General features: G+C 67.8%; 1 protein-coding gene across 4 annotated transcripts; it reads left to right on the plus strand.

The window, feature by feature from the left end:
- The first annotated feature begins 657 nt into the window (after positions 1-657).
- MAEA (macrophage erythroblast attacher, E3 ubiquitin ligase) lies at positions 658-27244 on the plus strand. 4 transcript variants are annotated; one of them, XM_070067961.2, is made up of 10 exons: positions 677-815; positions 12851-12964; positions 13877-14059; positions 15413-15616; positions 17334-17456; positions 19354-19430; positions 24065-24173; positions 25953-26086; positions 26491-26686; positions 26782-27244. In XM_070067961.2, exons 1-10 carry the CDS (start codon positions 747-749, stop codon positions 26875-26877), a joined length of 1305 nt encoding a protein of 434 aa, XP_069924062.1. In that variant the 5' UTR covers positions 677-746; the 3' UTR covers positions 26878-27244. The 4 variants fall into 4 exon arrangements, with proteins under 4 accessions (XP_069924063.1, XP_069924065.1, XP_069924062.1 ...); XM_070067962.2 differs by lacking the exon at positions 12851-12964 and having other exon boundaries at positions 658-815; XM_089326878.1 differs by lacking the exon at positions 677-815 and having other exon boundaries at positions 12927-12950.
- Positions 27245-27300: the final 56 nt, after the last annotated feature.

Here is a 27300-nt window from a genome sequence, read left to right on the forward strand (position 1 = left end):
CACTGGGCACAGACGTCGTGCGGGCGCCGGGACCCGGGCCCGTGTTACCTCCCGCCCACCACTCCCTGAGCTCCTGAGCGGGGAGGGCTCCCTTCCTGCCCCAGAGCCAGCACGGAAAGGCAAGGCCTCGACTTCAGCCGGGAGCGCCGCGGGGTCAGCCTGCCAGCGGGCCCCAGCACCTGCCCCGCTGCCTCATCAGCCACGGGGTCCCGGGGCTTGCTCGCGGGTGCGGCAGGGATGCGGATTCTCGGACGCACGCTGGCCAGAGCAGCGGCGGCTCAGCGACCAGTAGGCAGCCCCTCTACCCGGAGAAGGAGCCAAACTCGCCCTCCACGCAGCACACCCGGCCGGCCCCGCACCCACGGGAGACCCGTGAGCCCTGCCCGGGTTCCGCTCCGCGGCCGGGTGTAGACGCGGGCAGGGCGGCGCCTTCAGCGGCCGACGCGAGCCCCCAGACCCACGTTCGCGCGGCGAGGGACAAGGGCCTCCGGCGACTCGGCCGCCGCCGGGCCCGACGCGTAATTCAAGGACCGCGCCCACCAGGGCTGCCGCTCATTGGCTGAGCGAGAGGGCGGCCGGCGGTGATTGGCCCGCGCCTCTTCCGCCGCCGGGCCGGCTGAGCGGACGCGATTGGTGCAGACACACCGGCCCGCCCAGCCCGGCCCCGCCCCCCGCGCGGCCGGCGTCATTACCCGGCGTGCAGCGCGCCGGCGTCCCCCGCCCGCTTCTGTTTTGGCCCATTCAAGATGGCGGTGCAGGAGTCGGCGGCGCAGCTGTCCATGACCCTCAAGGTGCAGGAGTACCCGACCCTCAAGGTGGGCGGCGGCGGGCGCGGCTCGGGGGGCGGCCCGGCCTCGCGGAGAGCGCCGCGCCGGCGGGGGCCCGGCGGCCCCGAGCAGGCCCGGCCCGGAGGGACTGGGGGCGCTCCCGGGCCGGCAGGTGAATGCCGGCGCCCGCTCGGCCCGCCCTGGTCGCCGTCGGAGCCCGGGTGTGGCCGCGGGTGCTCCGAGCGTGAGGGCCCCGCGGCGGCGGGGGAGGCCGCGGGGCCCGGTGTGGGTCGCCGACGCCCTGGCCGCGCCGGGCTCCGGGCGCTAATTGCGGACCGCCGGGAGGGGCCGGCGGCCCCGCGGGAGCCCGTGGTGCGGGCGTCGCCAGCGCTGCGGCTCGGGGCCGGCTGCGTGACCTTGGGTGGTCACGGGCCCCGCGCGGCCGGCCGGGGTGGAGTCTGCGCCTGCTCCTTGCCGAGGTGACGGACCTCCCTGCGGCGCGCGGGCCGGAGCGCTCCCGGCTGGCTCGGGAGTCCTTCCCCAGGGCCCGGCAGGTGGAGGGTGCGGTCCCCCCGCGGCCGCAGAGCCGGCCCGGGCCCCCGCGGCAGCCCACGGCGGGTCGTGGAGCACCTGTGTCACGTGAGGGCGAGACAGGTGCACCCGAGCTGCTTGCGGCAGCGCCTGGCCCTGCTGATGCGGGGACTCCGGCCAGCCGGCGTGCGGTGGGCGCCCGCAAAGGGATGCGAGCCGAGGTTCCGCCCCCTCCCCCCAGGGCCGCCAGGGGCCCGGGGAGGGCAGGGGGCGTCGCCGCCGTCGCCCGGCGCCCCTGGGAGGGGGCTCGGCCTCGCCCTGGGGGACCGGGCAGGTGAGAGCCCACCCTCCAGGCCCGCCTGCAGGCGGGAGCTGTGGTGGCGCCTCCTTGCTGGTGCTGGCCAGACAGGAAGTGGCCCGGGAAAGGGGGGGGCGCTCAGCTGCTTCGCTGAGTCCTAGGCAGAGTGCTGTGGGGTAGTGCGTGACCCTGGGGAAAAGCGACCCAACTTTTTACAGACTTATTTATTTGAAAGACAGAGTTAGAGGAGGAGGCAGAGAGAGAGAGAGAGAGAGGTCTTCCATCTGCTGGTTCACTCCCCAGATGGCCGCAGCCGCTGGAGCTCTGCCAAACTGAAGCCAGGAGCCAGGAGCTTCCTCCGGGTCTCCCACGCAGGTGCAGGGGCCCAAAGACTTGGGCATCTTCCGCTGCCTTCCCCAGGCCACAGCAGAGAGCCGGATGGGAAGTGGAGCAGCCGGGACTCGAACCGGCGCCCACGTGGGATGCGGGCGATGCAGGTGGCCCAGCGGCGTCCCTTCCGTGGCAGTGACGTCAGAGCTGCAGCGGGACGGCGTCGTCCCTCCGGGCTGCCTTGACTGACGACCGTGTGGACGCTTGTGTCGCCGCAGCTGCTGTTTGTCCTGATTCCGGGGTGACTCCTGGTGGAAAGTGCGAAGTTTCCCGGAAGCCAGAGCGTGCGTGTCGGAGCCGGGAGAGGGGGCGGAGGGGCTGGGGTTCTGCAAGGTGTGCGTGGACCTTCCTCCTCTGCTCCTGGAGAGGGGGTGCGCTGCTGCCAGCCTGCTCCTGAGGTGTGGGGAGCCTCCGGGTGGCCCAGGCGCCGGCCCCCGAGGTACCCCCAGCTGGTCAGCGGCTCCTGGGACCTGGCGGGGACGTCTGGTTTCCCTGGTGAAGCGGGAAGAGGTCGGGGTGCCCTGACCTGGCCACACGGCCTCCCTGGCCTCTGTGTCCGCCACAGTGGGTGCCCTGGGCCTGCGGGCATGGTAGGGTCTCAGCAGTGGCCCTGGCCTCAGCCTCCGCGTGCCAGCCCCCTGCCCCCTGCCCCCCGCCCCCAAATGTCTCCGGAAATTGCAGCCGCCTGGGTGGAGGTCACTCCCGTGAGCAGCTCTGGGATGGAGCTTGGTTTATGTTCTTCACAGCACAGGGGTGCCGCCTGAGGACACGCCCTGGTCTGAGGCCGGAGGCCGGGCGGGGGCGTCCAGCTGTGGGCCGCGTACGGGCTGCAGCATCTGCCTGGCCCGGCCAGACAGCCGGAGGCTGACTGGGAACACACATCCGAGTGGGCTGATTTACGTGGATGGTTTTGTGTGGCTGTGAGTGATGCGATGAATACCCTGTAGCCCTTGGCAGAACCCAAGGTTCCCCGGCCCTGTCGGCAGCGCCTGGGGGAGGGGACCCGGTGCGTTGTCCACCGTGTGGTCTCTGCGAAGCTCTTTCTAGTTACGAGAGTAATTGTTTTGTTCTGATTACTCTGCTGCGCAGGATTGCTCTCTGACGTGGACGAATGTTTCAGAGCCCTGATCACCCCCCAGAGCAGGGGGCGCTGCGCACCCAGGGCGGGGGCTTGGCGGGCATTGCCTGCCCCTTGCTCTCCTGGCGCCCAGCTGGGGCCGCACCCTGCCTCCCCCTGCGGTGGTGTGGGCTCTCCTCACGGGTGGCTGTGACACGTGGCCGGGGTCCCTGGGCCTCTCAATGTCCATAAGGATATTTTGAATTTTCTGCTTTCAGGTTGATGCCCTGCCCTGCGGCTTCCAAGCTGGGACCTGCACTTGTGGGGTCTGGGTCCCGAGGCTGTGGCTGAGCCGCTCGTGTGCCGTGGGTCTGGGTCCCGAGGCTGTGGCTGAGCCGCTCGTGTGCCGTGGGTGTGGGTCCCGAGGCTGTGGCTGAGCCGCTCACGTGCCGTGGGTCTGGGTCCCGAGGCTGTGGCTGAGCCGCTCGTGTGCCGTGGGTCTGGGTCCTGAGGCTGTGGCTGAGCCGCTCACGTGCCGTGGGTGTGGGTCCCGAGGCTGTGGCTGAGCCGCTCACGTGCCGTGGGTGTGGGTCCCGAGGCTGTGGCTGAGCCGCTCGTGTGCCGTGGGTCTGGGTCCCGAGGCTGTGGCTGAGCCGCTCGTGTGCCGTGGGTCTGGGTCCCGAGGCTATGGCTGAGCCGCTCGTGTGCCGTGGGTGTGGGTCCCGAGGCTGTGGCTGAGCCGCTCGTGTGCCGTGGGTCTGGGTCCCGAGGCTGTGGCTGAGCCGCTCACGTGCCGTGGGTCTGGGTCCCGAGGCTGTGGCTGAGCCGCTCGTGTGCCGTGGGTCTGGGTCCCGAGGCTGTGGCTGAGCCGCTCACGTGCCGTGGGTCTGGGTCCCGAGGCTGTGGCTGAGCCGCTCGTGTGCCGTGGGTCTGGGTCCCGAGGCTGTGGCTGAGCCGCTCACGTGCCGTGGGTGTGGGTCCCGAGGCTGTGGCTGAGCCGCTCGTGTGCTGTTGTCTCGCCTTGGTCCTGGCTGGACTTGGGTAGACGGCGTTCTCGAGGGAGAAGCGCTGGTGAGGGCTGACCGCACGCGTGGGCTTTGATGCTGGAGACCGGACAGTGGCCCCAGGCCAGGTGTTCCCCCAGTCTTACCTAGGGTGTTTTGATGTTCCTCCCTCGGAAGGAAGACACCGGGCCCACTGAGGCCGGCGGGCGCTGGGTCAGCGCTAACACCTTCCCCTTTCCAGGCCAGCACTGCCCGCTCGCACCTGCAGGCGTCTCCCGTGGCTTCTCGGCCGTCCAGATGCCGCCTGAGGCCTCTCTGCTGCTGGCACTGGCGTCTGTGCCCTTGGCTTTCACCCCTCGGTGCCACGTCTCCCCAGCACTGCAGACTCCCTGCTAGTGGGGCTGTTTTTGCTTTTAAAGATTTATCTCATTTATTTGGAAGGCACAGTTAGAGAAGGAGGGAGGGAGAGGTCTTTCATCACTGGTTCACTCTCCAAATGGCCATAAGGGGCAGGGCTGGGCCAGGCTGAAGCCAGGAGCTTCCTCCAGGTCTCCCAGGTGGCTGCAGGGGCCCAAGGACTTGGCCTATCTTCTGCTGCTTTCCCAGGCAACAACAGGGAGCTGGATCGGAAGTGGAGCAGCCGGGACTTGAACCGGCGCCCATATGGGATGGCGGACTGCAGGCACAGGCTTCACCCGCTCCGCCACCGCGCCTGTACTAGCAGCTGTTGTGCTTCTAAGTGTTGCTCACGTAGGTCAGAGCAGGAGGAGGGCTCGTGCTGCCACGCTGGGGTGGGTGGATGGGCTGCATGGACGCAGCCCAGAGTGGAGTGGGCTGCCGTGCCTGCGCCCCTTCTCACGCCGGCCTTGGGGGCAGGTGCTGTGGGCCCGGGCAGCTCCTCCACCAGGAGGAGGCGCTGACGAGGGTCTGTGGAGGCGTGGGTATGGTCGAGGCGATGCTGGCTGGTGGGGAGTGAGGTGGCCTCCCTGGCAGTACCCAGGTGCTCGGGGGAGGCGGTGTGGGCTGTGCCGGAGTCCTGGCAGACCCCACCTCGCTCCCCTGGGTGACGTGGCTACAAGTGGAGCGGGCTGCCTGCTGCTGACGGACAGCGGGGCGCACCTGCCAGCAGGAATGGCTGCCGACTTAGAGTCTTGATACCAGGTCCGTTGTTTGGAGAACACGAGAAAGGAGTTTTAATAGTCACAATCAGTAGTTGGCACGTGGGGGCCAGCATTGTGGTGCAGTGGGCTGAGCCAGCACAGCCCGGCAGACTGAGGCCCGGCAGGCGGTGGCCAGCTGGGTCAGGGCGGGATCCCGGGGCTCAGCTCCTGGTGGGGAGGGTCTCACCTGGGGCTCGCCTCCCCCCAGCCGAGTGCCAGCCCCCGGGCACTGTGGACGCCAGGGCTGGCTGGCTGGGAGGGGACGTCCCCCTGACCCTCACGTGCGGCTGCAAACCTGCTGACAGAGGAGGCCAGGCCAGCGGGTGCCACGCCCACTTGGCCGCCAAGTCCCTGGGGAGGCTCCCAGGGCCCAAGGGTGCCCTGCCCCCCGGTGCCCAGGCCGCACTCTGCCCTGGGATGCTCCGTGTGTGGGGGGGGGCGGGCCTGCCCCTCTCAGCTGTGCCCCATAGCGACCCCTGAGTGGACACGGCACAGTTTGGCCAGCCTGCCTTAGCCCTTCATTTGCCGCCCAGCTTCTGGCTGCTGTCCCTGCCCAGGGCAGCCGTGGACGGGCCTGGCAGTGCGCTAGGTGGGCGGCTGCCCTCGCAGGCCACACTGCCAGCGTCGCCGTGGATGGACGTCCTGACCCTGAGCTGGAAGTGCAGGAAGCTGGAGCTGGGGGGTTGGAGGGGGTGACCCACAGGAGTGAGGACCCAGTGAGGGGAGGGGTGAACCACAGGAGTGAGGACCCAGTGAGGGGGGGTGACCCACTGGAGTGAGGACCCAGTGAGGGGGGGTGACCCACTGGAGTGAGGACCCAGTGAGGGGGGGTGACCCACAGGAGTGAGGACCCAGTGATGGGAGGGGGTGACCCACAGGAGTGAGGACCCAGTGAGGGGGGGGTGACCCACAGGAGTCAGGACCCAGTGAGGGGAGGGGGTGACCCACAGGAGTCAGGACCCAGTGAGGGGGGGTGACCCACAGGAGTCAGGACCCAGTGAGGGGAGGGGTGACCCACAGGAGTGAGGACCCAGTGAGGGGAGGGGGTGACCCACAGGAGTCAGGACCCAGTGAGGGGGGTGACCCACAGGAGTGAGCACCCAGTGAGGGGGGGTGACCCACAGGAGTCAGGACCCAGTGAGGGGGGGTGACCCACAGGAGTCAGGACCCAGTGAGGGGAGGGGGGACCCACAGGAGTGAGCACCCAGTGAGGGGGGGTGACCCACAGGAGTCAGGACCCAGTGAGGGAGGGGTGACCCACAGGAGTCAGGACCCAGTGAGGGGGGGTGACCCACAGGAGTCAGGACCCAGTGAGGAGGGGTGACACACAGGAGTGAGCACCCAGTGAGGGGAGGGGTGACCCACAGGAGTGAGCACCCAGTGAGGGGGGGTGACCCACAGGAGTGAGCACCCAGTGAGGGGAGGGGTGACCCACAGGAGTGAGCACCCAGTGAGGGGAGGGGCAGCGATCCCAGCAGAGGACAGCCCACACCCAGGCCCTGGGCGATGGCCAGGTGGCTGGAGGAGGGTGAAGCCGTGTGCTTGGAGGGGCCGTGGGTGGCCCATGTGGGTCGGCAGGAAGCCCCTGGGCTGGAGAGAGGAGAGGGTCTGCCCTTGTTCCAGAATATTCGCCCTTGGTGGGCGCTGGGACCACCAGTTTAGCCACTACCTGCGGGGCCTTCAATCCATGTGGGCACCGGTTCAAGTCCTGGCTGCTCTACTTCCGATCCAGCTCCCAGCCGATGGCCCCGTCCTGGGTCTGGGCTCTTCCTGCCGTCCTCTCTGGTGGCTCTCAAAGCTGCTTTCCACCCCAGCCCACCCCTCCTCCCAGCGAGAGCCCCTGCACCTGCTGCTCCTCCCCGGCTGAGCCAGGTGCCCTCCCGGCAGCACCGCGCCTCTTCCCTCCCTCAGTCTTCCTCCTGAGTCTGGGGTTTGGTGCCCGGTGCCCACGGCACAGCCTCCGGGTTCTTGTGTGGGATGCGGGACCGTTTGTGGAGGAGTTTCTCCACTCTAGCGGAAAAGGCCTGGAAACCGCGGCTCCCTTCATCCCCTGGTGCGTTCAGAGTGCTCTGCACAGCCGTGCAGCCGCCGGGCGCGGGCAGCCTGCCGCAGGTCCCTGGCGCGAGCCCTGGTACTCCTTGCGGCACAGGCCTGCCGGCCCGTGTCCTGGCTCAGCCCTGTGGTGCTGTCCTCCCGCAGACCCTGCACCGCACTTGTGCTCCCCGTGCCCTGTTGCTGGGTGTGGGTTGTCTGCGCACGCACAGACCCCTGCCGCAGTGCCGTAGCCGGGGCCCCTGGGACCACCTGCTTTGCCCAGGGCTGTGGGGCCTCTGTGCTCACTGCTGAGTCGCAGGGACTGTGATTCCCGTACCTGGTCACCTCTGGTCTCGCTGCCTCCCCCGCCGGCCCCAGCTTCCTTCTCTCCTGCAGGGCTCCTGGGCCTCTTTGCTCCTAACTCCCCGCCTGGCTTGTCCTGCTCTGCCGGCCCAGCACCAGGTCGCTCATTCTTCTGTCCTGGTAGCTTCCTGTCAGCCGGGAGGAGGCCCAGGCTGTTGGAGAGGCTGCCCTAGGCCCTTCCTGGCTGGGCTGGCCCCGTGTCTACTCACATTCCTTGCTGGTGTGCCGGCCGGCTGAGCTGGAGCCTCGCCCCGCTGCCCTGGCCTGGCCGCTCTCTGCACACCTCGTGGCTCCTCCCTCCCCATCCTGGTCGCCGTGAGGCGGGCAACCCCTGCCCCCTCCCCGCCGCCTGTGTGCTCACCGTCCTGTTCTTTGTGTCCGAGCACGGGGGTTAGGAACCGTGTCGGAGGGACAGCGAGGAAGGGCCCACAGAGCAGCAGGCATTGCAGCAGAAGTGAACCGGGGCCGGGCTCGGGTCCGCACGCACCCTGTGGCCGCAGGGCAGGCCTGGGGGGCGGCGCCCCAGCCTCTGCTCTGTGCCTGACATGGTGTTCTTCCTGTAATAACTGGAGCGCGGAGAAGGCTGGCTGTCAGCACCTCGTCTGCAGGGGGCCTGGGGCCGCCTGCTGACGCCTGCCTGCTGCGGCCTTTGTGTTGTGTGTGGTCAGTGAGCCCCGGGCAGGCCTGGCCTGGCGCCCCGTCCTCCAGGCTCCGAGGGCTGGTGCCCTGTGAGTGCCCGGCAGAGTTAGGGTTCGCAGCACCCGGGAGAACTCCCACTGCCCGTCTCGCGTGGCCTGGGCACGGAGAAGCTTCCACAGGAGGCAGGCAAGGCTGACCGCTCTGCCTCTCAAATAAAAAATAAAATCTTAAAAACAATAACAACTTTGGTATAACTAGGTAAAATAAGACCAGGATTTAAAAGTAAATGACAAAATCTTCCTAAGAAGTCCACTGAATACAGTGCTGGCCCAGGGGCACAGCAGTTCGGCTTCTGATCCGGCCCCCTGCTGATGGCCAGGAACGCAGCAGAGGGCAGCTGGGTGCTTGGCCTCCTGCCAGCCACGTGGGAGGCCCAGTGGAGTTCACGGCTCCTGGCTGTAGCCTGGCCTGGTTCAGCCCCATCCGCACAGACCGTCTGGGGAGTGAACCAGCAGATGGGAGGCCTCTGTCTCGCCCTCCCTCTCCCTGTGTGCCTTTCACGTTAAACGTAAGTAAATGGTAAAAATCCACCAGTGTGGACCACAGGGGACTGACGGAAATGGACGAGCTGGCTGAGGCTCCTCCAGGGCCTCCGGGCCACACACGGCTTCTGCTGATTAGAAATCAGTGGCCGAGGTGGACATGGAGAGAAGGCCAGGACTGGACGGTGGCTGCCCCAGGAAAGAGCGGGGAGGCACATCCGCGTGCCCCAGTGCATCCTGGGGCGGCAGGCGATGATGACTCAGGGCCTGGGCTCCCGCCACCTCTGTGGGAGACCCCGGTGCAGCTCTGATTCCTGGCTTCAGCCTGAGCCAGCTCTGGCTGTTACGGAGACTTAGGAGCGTGAACTGTGGATGGGAGGTCTCCCCATCTCTGTAGCTATGCCTTTCAAATACGTCTTTAAAAAAAGGAACTAACACCAATCCTTCGCCAACTCTAAAAAACAAGAGGGACGGGCGCTTCCTAGCTCTGCGGAGCCAGCGTTACTCTGACGGCAAAGCCAGCCCGAGATGGCAGAGGACCAGGCCAGCACAGAGGCCGAATCCTGCGCACGGGCTGGCGAGCCGCGTCTGGCAGCACGCGACCAGGCTTGTGTCGGGGCTCAGGAACTCGTCCAGAAACGCAGCGTTGCGCACGCGCAGCCCCGTGGCAGCGTGTCGGTGAAGACACGGTAGCCGGCACTTGATGTGGCCCGTGCCTTTTCGTGACGGAGAGCCTCAGCAACCAGGAGGAGGAGGGGCTCCTCGGCCCCACGCAGGCGACGAGAGCCCACAGCCGACATCCTGCCTGCGTGGGACTGAGGCGGGCCCGAGATCAGCCGCAGCACCGGGGCGTCCGTTCTCAGCGCGCCTGCTCCGGGGGTCCCGAGGTTCTGACCGGGCATTTGTGAGAGGAAACCCGGACAGGCGCTCGGCTTGGACGGGGATGCTGCCGTGTATGGAGTGCTCAGAACACACGCAGCCCACACGTTGTGCTTCTGTGCCCTAGAAGTGAACCGTGCAGACAGGAACGAAGCGTGCTGGCACTCGGCCCAGCGGCCACGACACCTGCAGCCACGTCAAGGAACCTGCGTTAGTCCCGGCCCCGGCTCCCGGCTCCTGCTTCCTGCTTCCTGCCCGTGCGGCAGTGCCGGCTCAAGTCATGGGGTTCCTGCCACCCACGAGGGAGTCCTGGCCCGAGTTCCAGCCGCTGCGGGTCTCAGGGAAATCAAGGAGCGGCTATCCGCACTGACCCCAGAACGATAGCTCGGAGTAGACTTGTTCAGGTGCAGAGCACCCCAGCTGACTCCGGGCAGAAACGGACGGGCCGTTCCTAAGATTCAAGGGCAAATGCAGGGAGCCCGGGAGAGCGGGCGCCGTCCCGAGGGGAGCAGCGCCCCGGGCCTGGCTTCCCAGCTCGGAAGCTCTGGCGCTCCTGCAGAAGCGGGGTCCGGCGGCCAGGGTGTTTAGGAGGTGCCACGGGAGGAGGGAAGCAGGCGTCTTGAATTCCCACCTGGAGAAACACGAGGGTGGCCCGATCACACTGCGTGCGAAAATGCGCTTGGAGTGTGAGCGCTGACGCCAGTGCCTCAGAGGACACAGGCCTTCCTAGCGGAGATCCAAACCCTCCGAGGACACAGGCCTGGCTCCTGCTCCCCGGGGATCAGGCAGCGCCTTCCTAGCGGAGATCCAAACCCTCCGAGGACACAGGCCTGGCTCCTGCTCCCCGGGGATCAGGCAGCGCCTTCCTAGCGGAGATCCAAACCCTCCGAGGACACAGGCCTGGCTCCTGCTCCCCGGGGATCAGGCAGCGCCTTCCTAGCGGAGATCCAAACCCTCCGAGGACACAGGCCTGGCTCCTGCTCCCCGGGGATCAGGCAGCGCCTTCCTAGCGGAGATCCAAACCCTCCGAGGACACAGGCCTGGCTCCTGCTCCCCGGGGATCAGGCAGCGCCTTCCTAGCGGAGATCCAAACCCTCCGAGGACACAGGCCTGGCTCCTGCTCCCCGGGGATCAGGCAGCGCCTTCCTAGCGGAGATCCAAACCCTCCGAGGACACAGGCCTGGCTCCTGCTCCCCGGGGATCAGGCAGCGCCTTCCTAGCGGAGATCCAAACCCTCCGAGGACACAGGCCTGGCTCCTGCTCCCCGGGGATCAGGCAGCGCCTTCCTAGCGGAGATCCAAACCCTCCGAGGACACAGGCCTGGAGATCTAAGCCAAAGTAGACCCACAGAGCTCAGCGCCGTGAGAACCCACTTCCCGGGGCGCTGCGTGGGGCGCGTGGTGGCCGGGCAGCTCCCAGCGCCTGTGCGTTCGGGTGTCTGTGTTGCCGGAAGGCGGCTGTAGCGTCTCGCCTCCGTGTGGCATTCTCGCTCCGGCGGCGTGCACCGTCCCAGAAAGGGTTTGTGTGTGCCTGGAGAGATCCTCTCTGCTCTCATTCCTGAGTAATTCCAGTCTTGGGTTGGGGTCTTCTGGAACATTGCGCAGGGTTAGGGGGTTCTGACATTCCACTCGTGCATTTGTCCCCTGCCCTGGGTCAGCCCAAGGCGGTTTGAAGAAACTGGGCCGGGGGGCCTCTGGAGCACGAAACATGTCACACCCCAGGCCCAGAGGCAGGTGGGGCGTGTGTGAAACTGGCCACCTGGTGCCAGTTCTCGGAGCCCTCGGGTCCCTGGAATTTCAGTCGAACCCCTGTGAGCTCTGGGCATCGCCAGGGACTTAAGGGGGACTCAGGTGTGGCCGGTAGGGCTCCTGGGACGGTCGCAGTGATGGTGGGGGCCTGATGGCTGAGCCCTGGGGAGTGCTTGGCTGGCATGGTCCCGGGTGCTCCTGTGGGGGGAGTGGCTGCAGGCGGGGGGGTGGGGCTGTTGGGAGGCGTGTGCAGCTGCAGAGGATGAGGCCCTGACGTTTGGAGCGTGGTGCAGGCGGCAGGCGGGGACCAGCAGCGTGCACCCTCCCGTCCGCTCGCCTGCTCTCAGGTGGCTTGGGGCCCTCAGCAGGTGTCTGGGGGAGACTGGCCTGGTGCTGCAGGGTGCTGACCGAGGGCTTGCTTCCGAAGGACCCGGCTCTGTGGCTGGCTGCTGTGGTCTGAGAGGCTCCTGCCTGGCTTCTCGTGTCTGGAGCCTGGCCCGCTCTCTGCCGATTCCGTTTCAGGGTGCTTTGTGAGGTACTGGCGCGGTCAGAGAGGAGCACGGTGGGGCCGCGCCTGCCGTCCACCTGTCGAGCATGGCGCCCTCACGTGCGGCGGGCACCAGCAGCTGGAACCGTCGTTTCCAGCAGCAGGGTTCCGCCCTCGCCTGGACTCGGGACAGGCACGGACCGCTGGGAGCCTCGCCCCGCCCCTGAGGCTGCAGGCAGGAAGGGCGCCTCACCACGCAGGCCCGGCGCAGCGGAGGGGCGCGCAGAGGGGCTGACCCAGGGCACTCTCCGCGTGCAGCCACGTGCTGTGGTTCTAGACCCGACGGACTGTCCCGGAGCAGAGCACCCAGAGAGTCACGTGTGGGGGGGAGCCACGGGGGCACCCAGAGAGAACCACACGTGTGCGGGGAGCTAGGTGTACACCCAGAGAGAACCACACGTGTGCGGGGAGCCTGGGCACCCAGAGAGAACCACACGTGTGCGGGGAGCTAGGTGTATACCCAGAGAACCACACGTGTGCGGGGAGCTAGGCGTACACCCAGAGAGAACCACACGTGTGCGGGGAGCCTGGGCACCCAGAGAGAACCACACGTGTGCGGGGAGCTAGGCGTACACCCAGAGAGAACCACACGTGTGCGGGGAGCTAGGTGTATACCCAGAGAACCACACGTGTGCGGGGAGCCTGGGCACCCAGAGAGAACCACACGTGTGCGGGGAGCCTGGGCACCCAGAGAGAACCACATGTGTGCAGGGAGCCTGGGCACCCAGAGAGAACCACACGTGTGCGGGGAGCTAGGCGTACACCCAGAGAGAACCACACGTGTGCGGGGAGCCAGGACTTAGGCCGGGGTCCTGGGGTGGGCCAGGGGGCTGGGGAAGGCCTTGCCCTTGGTGTCCTGTTCGTACCTGGCCTGCTTTGCCTCCTCCCCAGGTGTCCACAAAGTGCCTCCTGCTGAAGGTGCTGTCACTCGTGACTTCCTGCCCACTGGAACCCCTCCCCCGTGTCACAGGAAGTGCCGGTTCTCCAGCGAGTGCGTCTGTGCAGGCAGGCGGTGTGGGGGCGGAGGGTGTTGCAGGCCACGCGCCGAGCCCCGTCCGGGGATCTGCGTGCCTGGCACCTTGGTCCTCATGCTGTGGCGTCACGTATGAAGTGAGCTGTGGGCGGGTAGCCTCCCGCTGTCTCACTGAGCACTGAGAGACGTGCTGGGAACGTGTGTGCTGCCTGGTGGTCTCTGTCCCGGTGCCAGTAAGAACCACATGGCTGGGTCATGTACACCTGTGGTGGCCGTGGTGTGGGCAGCCTGGCCTGGGGTGCTGGGTCGTGGCGGGCAACTATGGCCTGAGCGCAGGCTGTCTGTGCCTGGGTCTTTGAGGGTGTGTCTTCCATCGCCAGGCCTCCCTCCCAGCACCCGGGCCTTTCTTCTGAGTGCGGGCCTGGCTGGTGCTGCTGGAGCCAGTGGCATCCCAGGTGTTGGGGGGGAGGGCGGGAGTGGCCCTTAGGAGAGGGGTCTGGGGGCGGTGCAGAGCCAGGACCCGGGAGCTGGCAGGGGACAGCGCCAGCCTGGGCTCCAGAGGGCAGGGAGTGGCAGCCGCTTCAGGACTCTGGCTTGTTGCCCATTCTCCCGGCTTCCCTGCAAGCGGTGCCCGTGTGTCCACGTGTGCCTGCCTGCATGCTCCTTGTGCCGACCCCCGCCCCGTGTACCGGTGCGTCCCCGGCACTCGCTCTCTTCCCGTCTGCTTCGGCACAGCCCAGCGTGCCCAGAGCGAGGCGGGGCCCCCTCCTGCCTGGCTGTGCCCCTCACTGTCGGTCGCTCTCCACGCGTGCTGGGCGTTTCTGGAGGAGGTGGGCTGTGGGCGTCATCAGACCCTCGAGCCTCGGCCTTGGGCCTCAGGAGGCCGGCGGGTGCTGGGTGCGGAAGAGGGTGCTCTCCCGCCAGCCATCTCGTTCCTCGCGCAGGTCCCCTACGAGACGCTGAACAAGCGCTTCCGAGCCGCCCAGAAGAACATTGACCGCGAGACCAGCCACGTCACCATGGTGGTGGCCGAGCTGGAGAAGACTTTGAGCAGCTGCCCCGCCGTGGACTCCGTGGTCAGCCTGCTGGACGGCGTGGTGGAGAAGCTCAGTGTCCTCAAGAGGAAGGTCCGTGCTGCCTCGGCCAGGGACGGGCGCCGTGTTCCGTGGGAGCAGGGGCGTGGCTGGCGGCGTTCTGGGCTGGGCCGACTGCACCGTGGCACCGGGCTGGGCCGAGTGGGCTGGGGGCGGGCGGCCATGTCAGGCTGAAGCCTCGGTCGTGGTTTTACTGCCGGGATTGGAGTGGGGTTTTGGGCCCACGGCCCGCTGCAGATGTCCCAGGAAGTGGGATGAGGCGGTTCAGCGTCTTGGTGACCACCCAGGGTGCTCACGGCATAGAAGGGGCAGGGGACTGCTGCTCCACGCAGGCTGCCGGGTGGGGGGCCGGGGTGGGGCTGTGGGGAGTGGGTTCCCGGGAGGCTAGCCTGGCCCTGGCCTTCCCCTGGGTCCAGGTTCTGGGTGTGTTGTCCTGGCTGGGGGTCCTGACTCAAGGGGAGACCCCTCCCGTCTGAGCAGCAGTCTCAGAATAGTTTTCCTGTTTTCTAATTTGGCATTTTTCACACAGTGCACATCATTATCACCTGTCTCTCTTTTAGGCTTTATTTATTTATTTAAAAGGAACAGATAGACGAGAGAAAGATCTCCCATCTGCTGGTTCACTCCCCAAATGCCCACAAAAGCCAGGGCTGGGCCAGAAGGGAGCCTGGAACTCCGTCTGGGTCTCCCGTGTGGGTGCAGGGCCTCTGCTGCTGCTTCCCCAGGCCGCAGCAGGTAGCTGATCAGAGCAGAACAGCTGGTCTCGAACCGCCGCTGATAGGGATGTGTCGTCCGCAGCGCCACCGTGCGGGCCCCGGAAGTGTTTCCAGTACAGGCACCCAGCGACAGCCAGTGACAGACATAGCACACAGCCGTGACACCCAGACACAGCCACACAGACAGCCGGGCGGGTGGCCGTCACGCAGCCGCACAGGCGCCGCCGCAGTGCTGACGGGAGCCTGGGAGCGGCGGGCAGAGACGGCGCTGCCGCAGCGGCGGTTTGCCAGTCACAGTTGGAGCTCAAGGGGCAGCCCAGGGCCAGCACAGCCGCGGGGCAGAGCCCGGGTCTCGGGCAGGGGCCGGGGACCGTGAGGGCGCCCTGCAGGGCAGATGCACACGGGCGTGTCACATGGTGACCGGGAGGAAAGCCGCAGCAGAGACCCCAGACGCGGCCAGGGTCAGAGCCTCTGCAGAGGGGCTCCGGGCGGTGGGCGGGGCCGCCGGCGCCTCCTGGCACTGCCCCCTCGCTCCTCCCTCCCCGGCGGCTGGCTCTGGCGGAAGTGGACCGAGCGGGAGGTGGGGCGCCTTCCTGATGACAGGCAGGCTGGCCTGGGAGGGCGCGGCCGCGGGGAGCTGGGCCGCCGCCCTGACGTGTGCGCGCGGCAGGCGGTGGAGTCCATCCAGGCGGAGGACGAGAGCGCCAAGCTGTGCAAGCGCCGGATCGAGCACCTGAAGGAGCACAGCAGCGCGCAGCCCGCGGCGGCCGGCGTGTGGAAGAGGAAGCGCATGGACCGCATGATGGTGGAGCACCTGCTGCGCTGCGGCTACTACAGCACGGCCGTGAAGCTGGCGCGCCAGAGCGGCATCGAGGTGGGCCGCGGGCCTCTTCTCCCGCTCCCCCGGGCGGCGATGGGCCTCACTCGGTGGGGGCCCTGCCCTCCTCCCAGCGGCTTCTGCCTGCCGTCTGCTCCCCTCGGCCTGCAGGCGTGCGTGCCCATGGAGGGAGCACAGGGCGCACAGAGCGGGGCAGGGCAGGCAGGAGACACAGATGTGTCTGCCCCTGGTGCTGGGGTGGCCCGCGGGCCTGGGGCTCCCTCTGCCGGTGCTTGGTGAGGAGCAGACTGGGGGCCGGGGGAGAGACCTGCGAGAACCTCGCTGCTGTGGCCGGGGTGGCCCTGCTGTCAGACCCTGCATGTCCTGGAAGGGGCATCTGGAATCCACCCTGGGTTCCCACTGTGCACAGAGACCCTTGCGCTGAGACCCAGCAGGGGTGCTTGGGCAGCCCAGGCGTGGCCTGTGGCACAGAGCGCCCAGTGTGGAGAACGTTCTAGAGTTGGGGCGGTCCCAGCCTCCCCACCTCTGAACCCAGGGCCAGCCCTTCTGGGATAGAGGAGCCTGGTTTCTCCTGGGTGGTTCTGTCTCGAGCTGGCTGCCCGCCAGCCCTCACCCTTTGCTGCACTGCGCACAACCAGGGGCCCGTGGACCCTGGAGAGGCCACCAGCAAGAAAGATCCAGAAGGATCCGGACACTGAGGCTGCAGGGACAGGCTGGCAGCAGGAAAGCGACCCTGGGCAGGACACTCAGGCCAGGAGCCGCCTCTTGGAATTCAGAGCAGACTGAGAGGTGGGAAGTGGGTGAGGGAGTGAGGCCTCCAGGTTCCCTGGGAGACGCGTGAGTCACGGCACCCTTGGCGTCCCCAGGAGCGCACAGCCCCCAGAGCCCTGAGAGGCCGGCCCCGCCCAGGCAGCTGCCTGAGCTGGTACAGGCGATGCTGTAGATACCCAGTGGCCCTCGCAGAGAGAAGGCGCCCGGCCCACGCTGCGAGCGGTGGAGTGCGCCGGGGCACCTGTTCCAGGGCCACGAGGCCCCAGCCCAGCCCTGTCTGGCAGGTGTGCCGCCCACCACACCAGCTTGCACCTGCTGCCCAACGCCCTGTGGTCAGGACCTGGAGCTTTGGGAGCGGAGGGAGAGGCAGAGGGACGAGGCTGGGGTCCAGTGGTGTCGGTCTGGAGACTGCTCTCAGTCCGCCATCCCCCACAGCTCCCACATGTGGCCTGTGACCGTGGCCCTGGCGGCCACTGTCAGGACGAGGCTACAGCTGCCCTGTGTCGGGCCCCGCCGAGCTGGCAGCCCACGGCAGCTGGTGCGGGAAGCACCGGCCTCTCAGAAGGACTGGTGGCCTCTGGCTGTGTGGCTGGACACAGGCCCAGCGCCCGGCGCTCAGCTGGCCTGCGGGCCAGGGCCATGCGTGTGCCCTGCTCGGTCCCGGAAGTCACTGCTTGCCTGCCACGGGGGCAGTCCTGCGTGCGCCTGAGCCTGTCCGGTCCTTCCGGCCGCTGCGGCTGAGGGGCACGCCCGCCTGCTCTGGGAGCCCTGTGCCCAGTGCGCGTGGGGCTGCTGCAGCGTGGGAGCAGCTCCCCCGGGAAGGGGCCGAGAAAGAGCCCCGGGTGCCCCGTGTCCCTGTGTCCCCGCCTCTGCCCCGCAGAACAGCCACCGGGAAAACTGCAGCCGGGAGGGTGTGCCGGGGCTGCCCGCTCTGCTCGGAGGTCCCAGCCGGGAGGGCCCCACGAGCGCCCCCTCCCCTCAGGACCTGGTGAACATCGAGATGTTCCTGACGGCCAAGGAAGTGGAGGAGTCCCTGGAGCGGCGCGAGACGGCCACCTGCCTGGCCTGGTGCCACGACAACAAGTCCCGGCTGCGCAAGATGAAGGTGCGTGGGGCGGGGCCATCTGTGGGGGCGGGGCTGTCGGGTGGGGCTGGGGCTATCTGCGGGGGTGGGGCTGCTGGCTGGGCGGGGTCTCTGCAGGACAAGATAGTCCGCCAACCAGGGCTCCTGGAGTACTGCGCTCTCGCCAGTGGGTTTGCAGTGGTCTGGGTTTGGTGCAGATGCCAAACCCAGACCAGTGGGTTTGGGGTGTCATGGGTGGCTTCTTCTGACTTTAGAGGAAAGCCCCCCAAAAATGCAGGTCCCAGCATCCAGGAGCTAGAGGTTCACAGTGTGGTGCAGTGGGCGACTCTGTGGCTCCCCGGTGGGTCACCCCTGTCCCCTGCTGGGCTGTGAGGTGCACAGCTGGGATTTAAACTTGCTGAGGTGTTGTAACGGGCGTTATCCGGTGCCTGCCATCCATTCTGCACACCAACCCTGTCCTGCAATGCCACCTGGGGAGTCTGACCACCTGAGTGACGGCCACCACTCGGAGCAGCCAGACAGTAGTGTGGCCCCTAGCTCCCCAGAGTAAGGTCTTGGTGTGGAGACCCTGAAAGGAAAGCCAGCACTGGAGTGGGACAGATTCACCCCCCGCCCCCCAGCTCTGCCTGGGCCTCCGCCAGCACTGGCCGTGCTGCGGGGGCAGTGGAGGGCAGAGCAGGTGCGTGCCCTGGCCACGTGTGGCCTCAGGCCTGCGCAGGAAGGAAGTAGCCACCGGAGAGGCTTGTTGCAGGCTGCCTGTCATGCAGTGTGCACACGTGTGCACGCGTGTGCACACGAGCTCACGTCACCTGTGCTGGGGAGGGGCGGGTGCCAGTGGCCCTTTGGGATCGCGGTCTTGAGGGTGTCGATGGGCAGAGGCACTGTGAGCCCCGGTGTGCTTCGGTTGAGTGACAGCTCCTGCCTGGGGCACTGGGGGCCCAAGGGGGGCACAGCTCAGTCAGCGTCCCCTGTGCCTCCTGGGCCGTGGGTCCTGAGGGGCTGATCTGCCTCACGCAGGCTTGCCGCGCTGTCGGACCACAGAGCAGGTTTCCACGCCTGCGCTTGGCGAACGCCCGCCCCACTGCCCCAGCTGTGTCCACGCTTGGCCCCTTCCTGCTTCTCCCACTGCTGAAGGCCAGGGCCCGCGGTGGGGAGGCAGGCGGGGCCTCTGCCGTGTTCCCCCGCCCGCCGCGGGTGGGCGCCGGGCACAGCTGTCGAGGCCCCGCAGAGCCGGGCCAGCGCTGGGGACCAGGCCTGCAGCCTCTGCCTCCAGCCTGGCTGCGCGTCCCGAGTCCGTGCCCGCCCTCAGCACCTGTGTCCTGCTGGGAGGGTGAGCGGGGGCAGGGGCCTCTGGAGGCTGCGTGGGACCTGGGGGTGGTGTGCGGAGACCGCGGGCTGACTCGCTGCACTCTGGCTTCTCTCCCTGGGTGACGGGCGGCTTCGCCTCGCCCACGCCCGCCCGCGTCTCAGCTCGGGTTGTGGAGCTGTGGGCCCCGCAGACGCTGCCTCCGCCGGGACCCCTCGGTGCCAAGCCTCCCCCAGCCGCCCCCCCCGGCAGGTCCTGGGGTTCCCCTCGTGGGAGCCCAGCGCCTCCTGCTGTCTCTGCACTGCCCCCGCCCAGGCCTTAGCACCCATCCAGTGTCCTCCAGAGAGCAGCGAGGGCCGCTGGCCGCTGGGGCTGGGGCTGGGGCGGGGCTGCTGGCGGTGCCTTTTTGCGTGTGTCCCTGCCGGGCCACCTGGCAGCCGTGCCCCCCACTCCTGCCCTCCTGGCACACCCTCAGTGCCGCCCGCCCCCGGCTGCGTGAGGACAGCCGGCTGGGTTCCCCCCGTGTTCGGCCTCAGCCCCGCCCCCGGTGCCGTCAGGGCCCGCTGGCACAGTGCGTGCGGCCCAGACTGAGGCTCCCCTCGTCTTCCCTAGAGCTGCCTGGAGTTCAGCCTGCGCATCCAGGAGTTCATTGAGCTCATCCGGCAGAACAAGCGGCTGGACGCCGTGAGGTAGGTCCTGGTGCCGCCGGCCAGGCATGCGGTGGGTGGGGTCTCGGCAGGGGTGCCCCCGTCAGGCGTGGGGTGGGCGGGGTCTCAGTGGTGCCCCCTGTCAGGCGTGGGGTGGGCGGGGTCTCAGTGGTGCCCCCTGTCAGGCGTGGGGTGGGCGGGGTCTCAGTGGTGCCGCCTGTCAGGCGTGGGGTGGGTGGGTCCTCAGCAGTGGTGCCCCCTGTCAGGTGTGGGGTAGGTGGGGCCTCAGTGGTGGTGCCTATCAGGTGTGGGGTGGGCGGGGTCTCAGTGGTGCCCCCTGTCATGCGTGGGGTGGGCGGGGTCTCAGTGGTGCCGCCTGTCAGGCGTGGGGTGGGTGGGGCCTCAGCAGTGGTGCCCCCTGTCAGGTGTGGGGTGGGTGGGGCCTCAGTGGTGGTGCCTTTCAGGTGTGGGGTGGGCGGGGTCTCAGTGGTGCCCCCTGTCAGGCGTGGGGTGGGCGGGGTCTCAGTGGTGCCCCCTGTCATGCGTGGGGTAGGTGGGGTCTCAGTGGTGCCCCCTGTCAGGCGTGGGGTGGGCGGGGTCTCAGTGGTGCCCCCTGTCAGGCGTGGGGTGGGCGGGGTCTCAGTGGTGCCCCCTGTCAGGCGTGGGGTGGGCGGGGTCTCAGTGGTGCCGCCTGTCAGGCGTGGGGTGGGCGGGCCTCAGCAGTGGTGCCCCCTGTCAGGTGTGGGGTAGGTGGGGCCTCGGTGCCGCCTGTCAGGCGTGGGGTGGGCGGGGTCTCAGTGGTGCCCCCTGTCAGGTGTGGCATGGGTGGGGGTCTCAGCAGTGGTGCCCCCTGTCAGGCGTGGGGTGGGTGGGGTCTCAGTGGTGCCCCTGTTAGGTGTGGCATGGGTGGGGTCTCAGCAGTGGTGCCCCCTGTCAGGCGTGGGGTGGGCGGGGTCTCAGTGGTGCCCCTGTCAGGTGTGGCATGGGTGGGGTCTCAGCAGTGGTGCCCCCTGTCAGGCGTGGGGTAGGTGGGGCCTCGGTGCCGCCTGTCAGGCGTGGGGTGGGCGGGGTCTCAGTGGTGCCCCCTGTCAGGTGTGGCATGGGTGGGGGTCTCAGCAGTGGTGCCCCCTGTCAGGCGTGGGGTGGGCGGGGTCTCAGTGGTGCCCCTGTTAGGTGTGGCATGGGTGGGGTCTCAGCAGTGGTGCCACCTGTCAGGTGTGGGGTGGGCAGGGCCTCAGCAGTGGTGGTGCCTATCAGGCGTGGGGTGGGCGGGGCCTCAGCAGTGGTGCCCCCTGTCCAGCGTGGGGTGGCAGGGTCTTGTCAGCGGCACCTCCTGTGGCTGCAGGGGCAGGACTCGTGCCTTGACCTCTCTGGACCCTCCCACACTTGGGCTCTGCGTCTGCCCTCCAGAGGGAGCCTCGGGCCCTGGGAGGCCTTGGCTATCCAGACAGAGCAGGGCCGCACAGAGGCCCAATGCCCATGGCTGCCCATCCTATGTGACTCCTCCCCCGCCCTCTGGGAGCCGGGGGCGAGGCAGAGCCCGGAGCCTCCTGTGGGGGACCCCTGCTCCCACCAGGGACAGCCTCTGGGCCTCTGGGGCCGTGAGCTGTGAAGCCGCAGCCCAGGTGGGGCAGGCGTTGTGCCCCAGCACCTGTGACGCCATCATGCTGTGCCCTGCGGGCCCTGCGGCAGGTGCGGGGGCACCCAGGTGTCTGTGGTCAGCTGAGGAGCTGTGTGTGGGGGTGTCCCCATGGACAGGTGTGGGCTGGAGTGGCGCAGGCACAGGGCAAAAGTGGGCTTTCTGTGCCATGGGAGGCAAACTCAAGTCACAGAGGCGGCCCGGGGGTCTTGTCCATTGGGGGTCTCGTGCTGGGCCTCTGGAGGGGCCAAGGTCAGAGTGAGGGTGGGAGATGCCGTGGGGCCGCCTCCAGACCCTGGTTGGCAAGGTGGTATGCCGGGCTCAGGCACAGCAGGAGTGTGGGCGGACGGCAGGCTGGTTTTTTTATTTGAGAGGCAGAGTTAGAGAGGTGTTCATCTGCTGGTTCACGCCCCAAATGGCCTCAGTGGCCAGAGCAGGGCTGATCCGAAGCCAGGAGCCTCTTCGGGGTCTCCCACACGGGTGCAGGGGCCCAAGGACTTGGGCATCTTTGCTGCTTCCCCAGGCCACAGCAGGGAGCTGGAGCAGCCGGGACTCAACGCTGGCACCCATACGGGCTGCCTGCAGTGCAGGTGGCGGTGTAGCCCACAGTGCCACAGCAGCGGCCAGGCTGGCTGCTGAGAGGTGCGTGGGGCAGGGCTGGACGAGCAGGTGGGGTCGAGCTGAGAGGATGGTGTGTGCAGAGGCGCCAGGGTGCCCGGTACCAGACAGAGCTGTGTTTGCCAGGTCAGCGTGTGGGGCGCTGTCCGCTGGGGCCTGGGGGCCGTGGGGGCTGGCTGCGCTGAGTGTGCAGATGTGAGAGGAGCAGCTACCAGGGTGAACTTGGAGCTTGCCGAGTTAGGTGTGCTGTGCACCAGACGCCCTGCTACGGCCGACGTGCTGAGTCCCTGGGGTGTGTGTGTCTGTTGTCACCGTGTGTGCGTGCGTGTGCGTCCGTGTTGTCATTGTGTGTGTGCATGTGTGTTGTCACCGTGTGTGTGTCCGTGTTGTCACCGTGTGCACACATGTGTCCATGCTGTCACCGTGTGCACACGCACACGCGCGTCCGTGTTGTCACTGTGCGCACGTGCGAGCGTCCGTGTTGTAATCGTATGTGTGCATCTGTATTGTCACCGTGTGTGTCCATGTTGTCACTGTGTGTCCGTGTTGTCACTGTGTGCGTGTGTGTCCATGTTGTCACCGTGTGTGCGTGTTTTGTCACCATGTGTATGTGCACACACACGCGTCCATGTTGTCACCATGTGCGCGCATGTGTCCATGTTGTCACTGTGTGTGTGTTGTTACCGTGTGCATGTCTGTGTTGTCACCATGTGTGTCCGTGTTGTCACCGTGTATGTGCATGTGTTGTCACCGAGTGTGTGCGCACACGCCTCCATGTTGTCACTGTGTGCACGTGTGTGTCTGTGTTGTCACCGTGTGTGTGCACACATGCACGTCCGTGTTGTCACTGTGCACACGTGTGTCCGTGTTGTCACCATGTGTCTGTTGTCACCGTGTGTGTGCATGTGCATGTGTGTCCGTGTTGTCACTGTGTGTGTGCACGTCTGTGTTGTCACCGTGTGTGTGCACGCACGCGTGTCTGTGTTATCACTTGTGTGCACACGTGTGTCCGTGTTGTCACCGTGTGTGTGCACGCATGCGCGTCCGTGTTGTCACTGTGTGTGTGCGTGTGTGTGTTGTCACTGTGTGTGCGCGTGTGTGTCCATGTTATCACTGTGTGCACATCTGTGTTGTCACCGTGTGTGTGCACACACGTGTGTCTGTGTTGTCACCGTGTGTGCGTGTGAGGGTGACGTGGGTCCAGGTCTGAGGGCTGCCTGGGGCGTGGCTGCGCCTTGTGTCAGTGCCCAGAGGCCGCCTCTGCCATGTGTCTTTCCCCTGGGGTTGGGTTTGTGGCTGGGGGAAGTGGTGTAGACAGCTGCGCAGTGGATTTTTAGCAAGGTGGAAAGTGGCCCAGGCTGTGCTGTGGGGTCTCACTCCCCAGGGCCGGGGTCCCGGCTGAGCAGAAGGGCCCTCCTGGAGCTCAGGACGCCGTGGGGGGTGCAGGTGCGACCACAGCCCCTGTCGGGTCCCGGGTCACCGCGCCTGCTCGCCCCGCTCTGCACACGCTGAGGGGAAGGGTTTGCGGCGGGGAGCGGAGTGGGCGACGCGGTCCTGGAGGAGAGAACGGGGCGGGGGGGCCCTCTCCCTGCCTCGCGCCCATGTCTGCCTGCCCGGCCTTGCCTGGGGCCTCCCCGGCTGGCTGCCCTGCCCCAGCCCCACCTTGGTGCTTCTGCCATGTGGCCCTTGGCCAGGCCTCCTCGGCAACACCAGTCTGCTTCCACACGGCACCAGACCCCTCCGTGGGGGACCGGCGTCAGCCCCTGGGTGGGGGCTCGGAGCGCAGGCATCTGTGAGGGCCACTGCTGTTGGGAGAGCCCAAGGCACAGCGGCCACCAGTGCCCAGAGGCATCCCCGCTGTGCAAGGAGCGGGCCGGGTGAGCAGGGCCCACAGGAGCTGCGTGTGGTCACAGCCCAGCGAGGGCCTCTCTGTGTGTCCGCGGCTGTAGCTCGGGAAAGACCCCGCCTCGGCTTTCCTCCCTGGCTCAGGTCGAGGGAGGCTGCTCCGCCCTGGGGGTGTGGGCAGCTCCCCGGGAGCACCAGTCCAGGCCCCAGCACCCCGCTGACCTGCCTCGCAAAGCAGCGCGTGGCCCAGCCCGGGCCCCTGTGGCCGTTTGGGGAGTGAACCAATAACCGGAAGACCTCTCCCTCTCTAACCCTGCCTTTCAAATAGAGAGAGGGAGTGGCCCTCTGTGCCCTGGGTGGTGGGGTGGGTGGCCAGGGACAGCTAGTATCTTGGGCATCTGGAAGGCTCAGGGCTGGGCTGGTCCCCTGAGGAGGGGCGCCTGGTACTGCCTCTGGGCCCTGCCGAGCCACAGGCCCCTACCCGTCAGGCGTCCCTGGGGGAGGGGCTGGCTCGTGCCCGGGCTCTGACCCTCAGAGGCGCGAGGCAAACTCAGTGTGCAAAACTGTCGTGCAGGCACGCGAGGAAGCACTTCAGTCAGGCCGAGGGCAGCCAGCTGGACGAGGTGCGCCAGGCCATGGGCATGCTGGCCTTCCCGCCGGACACCCACATCTCCCCGTACAAGGTGAGCCCAGAAGGTTCTAGAAGGCTCAGCCCTGGGGCCGTGCCTTGTCCCCTCCTACCTCCTCTGCTGCAGAACCGCTGGCCGGCTCTCTGCTCCCTCTGAGCTCGTGGGTTGAGGTGTGGTCTTGGGCAGGGCTGTGGGCCTGCGCCATGGCTGACCAGGGCCAGTGCTCTGCCCCTCCCGGGACCAGGGCTGGCTCCCCGGTTCCTGGTGTGTGGGGCCTGTGGTGTTTGAGCTGAGCGGGAGGCCAGTCTGTGTGCGAGGTGGGTGTCCTGCAGCCCAGGTGCTCGCCTCAGAGTCTGCAGGGCTCCCAGGTGCTGGGGGCGCGCTCCTGTCCCAGGTCTTCAGGGTGGGGGGGGTGTGCTGGGAATGCAGGCAAGGCGATCCCGGTGGGCGGAGCCGTGGCTGGAGGTGGGTGCAGCACACCTGCTCCCCAGCACAGCCAGCACACGTGACGGATGGGCCAGGGCCAGGCCACAGGGTGCAGGTTCCCTGGGGACCCTGGGCCTGGGCAGCAGGAGCAGGACAGAGGGGCAGAGGGGCAGGCGCCTGGCAGGACCTCCTGGCCCGTCTGGTGGTCCCAGCAGCTACCTGGAGACCGGGGCCTGGGGAGTGGGCTGCTGAGGTCTGAGCAGAATTCCCTCCCCAGCTCCTGCTGTTTCAGCCCCAAAGGCGCCAGTCGATGGCACCAGCAGGCAGGGCCGATTCCGGCGCCCTGGCTAGGACATGGTCAAGAGCCTCCTGGCCTGGCTCTGAGCCTTGTTTGCCACACCCACCCTGCCCTCCGATGCCCACACCAGGGCCCCCAGCAGACCTGCCTCAGTGGGCTAGAACCGGTGCCCACGTGGGTACCTGCACGGCAGGCGGAGGCTCCGCCCACCAGGCCACAGCGCCGCCCCTCAGTGCTGAGTGTTGCAGTGACCAGGAGCTGTGACACACGTGACGTGTTGGCTGAGTGTGATGTCTGCCCTGGACCAAGAGCAGTCGAGGCTCACCCAGCATGGCCGTGACACCCTCCCTGCGGCCGCGGCTCTCTCCGCCTCTCCCCGCGTCTCTCTCTCCGCCTCTCCCCAAGTCTCTCTCTCCGCCTCTCCCCGCGTCTCTCTCTCCGCCTCTCCCCGCGTCTCTCTCTCTCCGCCTCTCCCCGCGTCTCTCTCTCCGCCTCTCCCCGCGTCTCTCTCCGCCTCTCCCCGCCTCTCTCTCTCCGCCTGTCCCCAAGTCTCTCTCTCTCCGCCTCTCCCCGCGTCTCTCTCTCCGCCTCTCCCCACGTCTCTCTCTCCGCCTCTCCCCACGTCTCTCTCTCTCCGCCTCTCCCCGCCTCTCTCTCTCCGCCTCTCCCCGCGTCTCTCTCCGCCTCTCCCCGCGTCTCTCTCCGCCTCTCTCCCCGCGTCTCGCCTCTCCCCGCCTCTCCCTGCGTCTCTCTCTTCGCCTCTCCCCGCCTCTCTCCCCCTCTCTCCCCGCGTCTCCCCGCCTCTCTCCCCGCGTCTCTCTCCGCCTCTGCCCGCGTCTCTCTCCGCCTCTCCCGCGTCTCTCTTCACCGCTCGCCGCGTCTCTCCGCCTCTCCCCCATCTCTGCCTCTGTCTCCCCTCCCCCACCAACTCCTTTTCTTCTCATGGGCCGGGGCCCCCACACTCCAGAGCATTTAAAGCAATTCACGAACGAGCGAACATCCGGAAAGTTAAGTCCACACAGGTCCTGCGGTTGACTGAGGCCCCGGCTCGAAGGCCACGTCTGTGCTGACGCCTGCCCCGCCCCGCCCCGCCCCGCCTGCCTTTCCAGGACCTGCTGGACCCGGCCCGGTGGCGGATGCTGACCCAGCAGTTCCGCTACGACAACTACCGGCTGCACCAGCTGGGGAACAGCTCCGTGTTCACCCTCACCCTGCAGGCCGGCCTCTCTGCCATCAAGACGCCGTATCCTCCTGGGTCGTCCCTGGTGCTGCGGTGCGGGGGTGGGCGGGGGAGAGTTCTCCAGCAGACCCCAGGAACCCCCGCAGAGAGCAGCGCCACCTGTGGCCACGCCCCCCCCAGCTCCACCCAGACCCCGGCCTGCAAGCCACTGCCCCAGGAGTGCCTGCTCTGACAGGAAGGGCCCCCACCTGGGGCAATCCTGGCCCCGCCCTGCCATTCCTGGCTCCACCCCCACGGCTGGATCCGCCCCTGGCTGCATCCCCACGGCTGGCCCCGCCTGTCCTGAGAGGGGCGGGTCTGGGTGGGGCGCGCCCAGCCTCTTGTGCGTGGCCTGACCGAGGCTGGCAGGGCCGCAGGGCGTCGTCCAGCCCCCGCCACCCCTCGACCCTTCCTTAACCGAGACGCAGACAGTGCTACAAGGAGGACGGCAGCTCCAGGAGCCCCGACTGCCCCGTGTGCAGCCGCTCCCTGAACAAGCTGGCGCAGCCCCTGCCCATGGCGCACTGCGCCAACTCCCGCCTGGTCTGCAAGATCTCCGGCGACGTCATGAACGAGAACAACCCGCCCATGATGCTCCCCAACGGCTACGTCTACGGCTACAACGTGAGGGCGACGGGCGGGGCGGGTTGGCCGGCGGGGGTCCCCGGGGTCGGCGCAGGGAGCAGGTGCGTCCTCACCGCTCTGCCCTTGTTTTCCAGTCTCTGCTTTCGATCCGCCAAGACGATAAGGTGGTTTGCCCCAGAACCAAAGAGGTGTTCCACTTCTCCCAGGCCGAGAAGGTGTACATCATGTAGGCGGCGCGCGCGCCCGCCCCGACCAAAGACCGGTGAGCAGCGGCGCCCCGGGAGCGGGAGGTGAGGCCGCGCCGCTGGCAGGCGCCTGCGGAGACCCAGCCCGGCGCGGGGAGCAGGAGCCGCTGCGAGGCGCCCTCGGCTCCCTCCCCTGCTGTGAGCGCACGGGGAGCAGGCGGTGCCGCCAGGGCGCCGTGACCTGCCGGGGCTGCCCGCCGCCGCCGCCTTACTTCCTGCTGAGCGCGCGCCGCCGCGGGCGCGGGCCCGAACACTGTAGAGCTTTGTACCTAGCGCTTATTTTTGCATGCTGACGTCGACTAGCCGATACGCTGTAAATGTCCACCTGTCAATAAAACGTTTTCTATTTCCACGTCTGCGGCCCGGCGGCTCCGCCTCTTCTTGCGCCTGGGTCAGGTGGGCGTCCCC

Source organism: Oryctolagus cuniculus, chromosome 2, assembly GCF_051225735.1.
Source record: "Oryctolagus cuniculus isolate XC-2025 breed Fujian yellow rabbit chromosome 2, ASM5122573v1, whole genome shotgun sequence".
NCBI lineage: Eukaryota > Metazoa > Chordata > Mammalia > Lagomorpha > Leporidae > Oryctolagus > Oryctolagus cuniculus.